General features: G+C 43.9%; 1 protein-coding gene across 1 annotated transcript; it reads right to left on the minus strand.

The window, feature by feature from the left end:
- LOC109707072 (cytochrome P450 89A2-like) lies at positions 4,496-5,905 on the minus strand. Its single transcript, XM_020228144.1, has one exon. The coding sequence runs from the start codon at positions 5,762-5,764 to the stop codon at positions 4,694-4,696; it is 1,071 nt and encodes a 356-aa protein (XP_020083733.1). The 5' UTR covers positions 5,765-5,905; the 3' UTR covers positions 4,496-4,693.

Here is a 6,565-nt window from a genome sequence, read left to right on the forward strand (position 1 = left end):
GTTTTGTAAGGTTTTCCTCTAGGGTTTGGATTTTGGTTAAGAGATTTGGAGCTTTGTGCTCCTTAGAGGTTTTAGAAGCTCTTTTGAGCCATGAACAACAAGGTACCCATGAGAGCTCAAGGTGCTCTCATGGTGAACCCTTGGAAGTTGGGTTAGAAGCCCTAGGGTTGGTTCCAAAAGCTTGGAAACCTTATTAGAATGCTTCCTAAGTGAATCTAAGTTACCATTTGCTTAGGGTTGAGATCAATTCAAGGGGAAACCCTAAATGACAATGTTAGGGCTTGGATTTGGGGCTTTTGCCCTAGGATTTTTTGGGGACAAATTGACCCCGTAGAAACCTAATTGGGGGTGCCCTAAACACGTTGGACAACTCCGTTTAATATTACGAAAATGTTAGAACAAAGTTCATGTACAAAAAGGCCTAATATAGCATTATTTTGATTATAGGGCGCGGGATCGGATTTCATAAAGTGCGGGAGCTTCCGTAACCTACACCCACACAACTAATAGAGGGGGGGTGCACGCCGGAATCGTTGGATTCCCTTCTATGTCTGTTTTCTCTATTCGTGAGCATATATATATATATATACACCCATTCATGCATAGTAGGGTAGCTACATGTGGAACTTGGTTTGACTTCATTTATATGCTTCTAACGTAGTTGAACATAGAGAATGATAGAACCAAAATGGACATGTGTGTTTGGACCCTCAAGTTGTGTGAATGTGAGAATGGACTTGGACATTAGAAAACATGGGTGTCATTGACATAGAAACAAGAATTGCATTGTGAGATGAACCGTTGAATATAGTTTAACCCATATTGACATTGTCGAAGATAAAGCCTTGAGAGTGGCAAGAATGAATAGGTAGGGACCCATCGTGATATTGGCATTGTGACTAGTGGCTATGAGTCCTTAAGTTGAGGATTAGATCGATACTCACATTTCGTCTTGGCTTGAGGGAGATCGCTCCCCCTCGAGCGGTGCGCTCCGGAGTTGGTCACCACTGGGTGTGGTAAAGTCCCACCAGTTGACGGTCCCTAGGGAGGTTCGAGTCCCCCGTTATTAAGGGATTTTGGGTTGTGAGTTAGTGGGGTTAACAGAGTTAACCGGTAAGATTGGGTAAGAGCCAAAGCTTGATTATGATTGAAGCATGCATGCATTTCCATTACCGCATTGAAATTGTATATCTACTGACTTCTTTCTTGCAGGCATAGTATTAGTTGCATTAGTAATGGTTTTTTCTTCCTTTGAAATAGTTATGCCTGGATGGACCTAGTGGGTAAGTCGGCGAGGTCGGATGCCGAGCCCACTGGGAACATCGTTGTAGTTCTCACACCTCTAACCCTACAGGTCCTAGTACGAGCGGGGCGGCGGAGGACCGAGGCAAGGGTTTGGCGCCGTAGGTAGCGGCCACCGGGACTTTATGCATTTTGTAGTCATTCCCTTTTGTTATACATGTATCAACTTTATTCTGTTGATTTAGGTATGAAAAGTGTAAATAATCATGTATTTTGAGGATGACTAAATGTAAAAGATATGATGGTTGAATGGAATGTAGTAGCCTTGTTTACTTGAATTTGGTTTAAATGGAATCAAATATCATGTGTGATGTATATTTAGCTTAGAGCTTTCGCTTCCGTTGTTGCTTGCCCTCGAGCAAGCCTTGTATTATATATGCAATTCTCTCGTTTATTGCCACTTTATACCTATTGTTAGAGCCTTGGGCGGACAGGGGAGGCTCTGTCCGTTCGGCGTCTGTTGACGTGACCCGAACCCGACCAAATTGGCGTGGATTGGGGCGTGACACTGAGGGAGAGAGGGACTAATAAGTCCTCTAATGTAACAATATCCAGCTGGCCCCCTCAACTTTTTATTCTCTGCACAGCCCTCACTGGGCATTTTGCGCGCGGAGGGACTGGTCTCCCCGATTTGAGATCGGTCCCCGAGAGCTTCAGCTCGGGTCACGCGTTCGGGTACCGGTCTCTCCCAGAGAGACCGGTCCTTGGGAGACCGGTTCCTTCCTGAGAGACCGGTTCCCGAGAGTGGGATTTTAAGGACTTAGCCAAATTTTTGGCTTTCTCGCTGGGTTCGCATTCGGGGACCGGTCCCTCCCTGCCAGGGACCGGTTGCCTCAAGCAACCCCGCAACACCCGCTGATGGGACCGGTCCCTCCCTGCCAGGGATCGGTTCCCGAGAGTAGTTTTGCTCCAGTGCAGGTTTTGCACCATTTGCTCTCGTGGACTCGTTTTCAATGCACTTTTGGTGATTATAATATCTTTGGCTTTTCCAAAGCTCACCAACACGACCCTTGGTCGTTCTGGATGAAGTCTAACTCTCGTATTTCGAGAATTCACTTCCTCACACTATCAGACCTCAAAACTCTTTTGTAAATCCTTTTATCGAAAAACAGCGAAAAATGTATATTTTTTAAACCAAAGTTAAAGATGACCCTATAAGGGTGCGTTTGGTTCGCACTATGAAAGATTACTAGTAATAAAAAGATGTCCAAGAATCTTATTCCTATTCATCCTACTACGAAGAATGTAGCATTCCTGTGTTTGGTTCGCACTGTTATATTATTTAGTCATGTTATTTAAGTTTACAAAAAATATACAATTAATTTATTTATTTCTTCAATTAATTTTATTTTAGATAATGCCACCAAAAATTTCAACATCTTTTTTAAAAAAAGGGAGAGAGAGAAAATAGGTTAGAGAGAGAGCATAATTAAATAAATAGGAAGAGAAATAGAGTCGAGATTAGAGGGAGTGCGAGAGTTGAGATTTTAGAAAAATAGGGGGAGAGAGTGCTTAGTTTAGAAAGAGAAAAAGAGTTGAAGTTTAGAAAGAAAAAAATAAGTTTAGAGAGAGATATGAGGTTAGAGTGTAAAGAAAAATAATACCAACTAGCCGGCGGGTAGGGAGAAAGAAAGAGATTAGACATATTATGATTACCCTAATCCATTAATATGAGGATACCCACTCTCCCTCAAGGGAATGAAATTAGTACTTTAGAATGAATCTCATTCCCAAATAAATCTAATATTACCAACTAGATTACTTAGTGTGTTTAGTCAAACACCATCATATTTTTTTATTCATATTGGATTAGTAGGAATCTTAAAAAGATAACGCGAACCAAACGCGCCATAAACGTGCACAGACTCGCCATATGGATAGTTTTTTCTGTACAAACCGATAGTCTTTCCTGTACATGCATGATGTAAAAAGCACAACCTCCACCAATATAACCAACCACAATAAGAATGACAATAACAACAAGGATGAATACAATAACAACTATAATATCAGAAGAAAACTAAATACTAATAACAGAAGAACACTAAAGAAATAGGTAACAGGAACACAAGGCTTCTGCCGTTTTGAACAGGTTGCTCCAAAAGTCTTTGGTATCAACAACGTATGTAGGATAAGATGCAAGATTAGATGTAGCAACAAGTTTGAAATTGTACTTTCCTATTTTTGGTCGATCAGCTTTTTAACCTTTGCAATTGGAAAAGTCACAGAATACGAGAATCAACATTTTGATGTTCTAACACTTGCTTCAATCTATCAGGTTAAAATCTGCACCTCTTCTCTTTCACAAATAATTTTTATAAAATTATAAATCAGTTTCATTATATATATTTTTTTATTTGAAAATGCTAATTGTTATGATCTGAGTTAATTCTGACGATTTGCCATAATTTTATAGGTGCAAGTAACATGATTGTTTATAGTTGAACTTGCACCATAGGAAAAACTATCTAACCTAAAGTCCTTGTCCTAAGTCCTTTATACGCTACGTGACTCTGGATTTAATAGAAAATGTTGGTGTAAATATTCAAAAAATAGAGGTTAGCTACAAAATAATTTAAAAAATATCAACGAGTCGATCAAGCCGAGGCACGGATATCTCGCTCTCTTTAAGGAGATTCAAGCCCTCTGCGGTTGGCAAAGCCTTTGAACCGATGCAGCAGAGCACCGACTTGTCCCCTCCAGGATACAACGGCTCGACCCTCGTCGTGTGGCTTCACCAACTCTGCACAAGTAGATGAGCCCAAAGCTCCACCAAAAGAACACCTTTCTTTGACCTTCTCTCTCTCACAAGTATAATAGAAATAGCTTTAGTAGTATATTGAGTTGTGTATAAAAATAGAAAAAAAAAGCACTCTATATATAGGCTCTAAAAGGTATAGGAGTTACGAGAAAATAAAAAGCCATAGGTTACATAGCATTTAATAGAGTTCATTATACATACGTTGCAATCCTAACGAAAGCATAGATTAAGTGTTTAGCAGTATACAACACTAAATGTGATAAAGTAAACTGCATTCCTCAAGTGGTAACTGCAAGAGCATAAGTTATCAAAAGGATATTCAAATCATATAAATAATAAAAATGTAACAACAGAAAATAATAATAATAATAATAACTATTTCTGAACTAACCCCACTTTTTTTTGGGTAAAAAAACAAAATCCCAAATCAAATTGAGTTGAAACAATTGAACTGCAAATAGATTCCATTGTCCTGTGATTTTGATTACCAAATAACAGTTTAGGTGAAACGATTTATTGTGTACTACAATGGATAGTGCATTATCCTACCCACCAACATCTGCGGGCAGTAGTAATCAGCAGAGAGAAGTATAAATGTGTAAGACAGCAGAGCAACAAAATCTTTGCAGGCTAAGCAGCATGCCTGCTCCTGGGCACCAGACGAGCCCTGAGGGGATTCTTCATAACGATGGTGAATTCGGGCTTCTCTGCCAAGTCGACTTCCTCCCCCTCCGCTGCCGGCAGCCACTCGAACTCCCTGACAAGATGCGCCACGAAGCACTCGAGGTGCAGCAGGGCGAGACCGAGTCCTGGGCACATCCTCCTCCCCGCCCCAAACGGCATCATCTTGATCACCCCCTTGCAGACCCCTGCGGCATCTACCCCCTCGCCGTCACCTCCCTCCATGAACCGCTCCGGCCGGAACTCCATCGGCGCCTCCCACACCCTCCCATCCCGCCCCATCTCCGCCACCAGGAAGTTCACTGCCGCCTCCTTCGGAATTCGGTACCCTGTGATCTCCGTCTCCTCCGTCACTGCATGCGGCAGCACGAAGTGCCCCGGCGGGTGCCGCCGCAGCCCTTCGAGCACCACCGCCTTCAGGTACGGCATCTTTTGCAAGTCCTCTTCTCTTATGGCATCCTCCTCCTCCGCATTCCCCGCCGCCACGCGGTCGATCTCCTCCGCAAGTTTCCTCTGCACGTCCTGGTGCTTCACCAGGTTGGCCATGATCCACTGCAGCGCCGTCGACGTCGTGTCCGTGCCGGCGTTCAGGAACTCCGAGCACAGCGCCACCATCTCCTCCTCGCTCAGCTTTCTCCCACCTTCCTCCGGGATCTCCATGTCCAGCAGGGAGTCGACGTACGAGTACACGAATCGCTCCTCGTCTTCTTGAACCTGGTCGCCGTTCTGCCGCCGCCGCTGCTGCTGCTGCTTTTTCCTCTTGAATTCTTCCCGGGCACGGATCAACGGGACGAACAGCTCGCGCTGTCTCGCCCTCAACGCTGTTGCGGTCTTCAACCTGTTTCGGAAGATGTGCTTGGTAATCTGCGGAAGGATGCCGAGGACGTTGAGGTTGCTGACGACGTAGAGGAGGAAGCTGCGCTGGGCGATCTCGATCTGCTTTATCGACTCGTGATCTAATTTTTCGCCGAAGCACATCAGCACCAGCAGAGCGAACATGGCGAACTGGAAGCTGGGCATGACGGCGACGGGGCCGCCGTCGGAGGAACGGGACTGCGAGCGGAGGTCGTCGGCGAGGAGACGGAGGACCCAGCGGCGGCCGGGGGCGTAGAGCCTGAGGCGGGAGGGGTGGAGGATCTCGGCGACGAGGTTGCGGCGGAGGAGGCGNTTTCGTGGGTCGAGTCGGAGTCGTGAAGAAGTTCGGAGCGAAGTATTGAAGATCGAAGAATCCAAGACTTCGAAGAATCGGAAAGGACGCAAAACATGCAAAACTTGAATCACGATGCGTAGGTAAGTTTTAAATCTTGTTTATGGTGATTCATACTTATTTATAGATCTTAGAATCATATTTTCAAGTTGTAATTGATTAGAAAGTTTCTAAGAGTTTGTAAAACCCGAAACAATGCATTTTCAGCGAAAATTGCATTGCTGTACCGGTACAAGGATTTTCTGTCCAGGGTACAGCCATCAACGTTCCGCAGAAAGTTTGATGGTTGTTCCGGTACAAGCTTCATGCTGTACCGGTACAAGCCCTGTTCCGGAACAAGCTAAAGCTATCCAGGGTACAGGAGCTTCGCAGAAAAATCTTCCGTAATGGTGTACCCTGGACAACATTCCTTGTTCCGGTATAAGGTGCTGATTTTAGAAAGAAACTTTCTAATCCTACTCTGTTTTGATTCTAAAGTCTATAAATAAGCTATAGGGGTTCTCTAACGAATTAAGCATCATAAGAATACATATTTGAGAAACCCTAGAGGCTCGGATTTCATCAAAAACCTATTTTCTACAAAAAGCCTCTTTTAGATCAAATCGAGATATTGA

This window comes from Ananas comosus, linkage group 3, assembly GCF_001540865.1.
Source record: "Ananas comosus cultivar F153 linkage group 3, ASM154086v1, whole genome shotgun sequence".
NCBI classification, from domain to species: Eukaryota; Viridiplantae; Streptophyta; class Magnoliopsida; order Poales; family Bromeliaceae; genus Ananas; species Ananas comosus.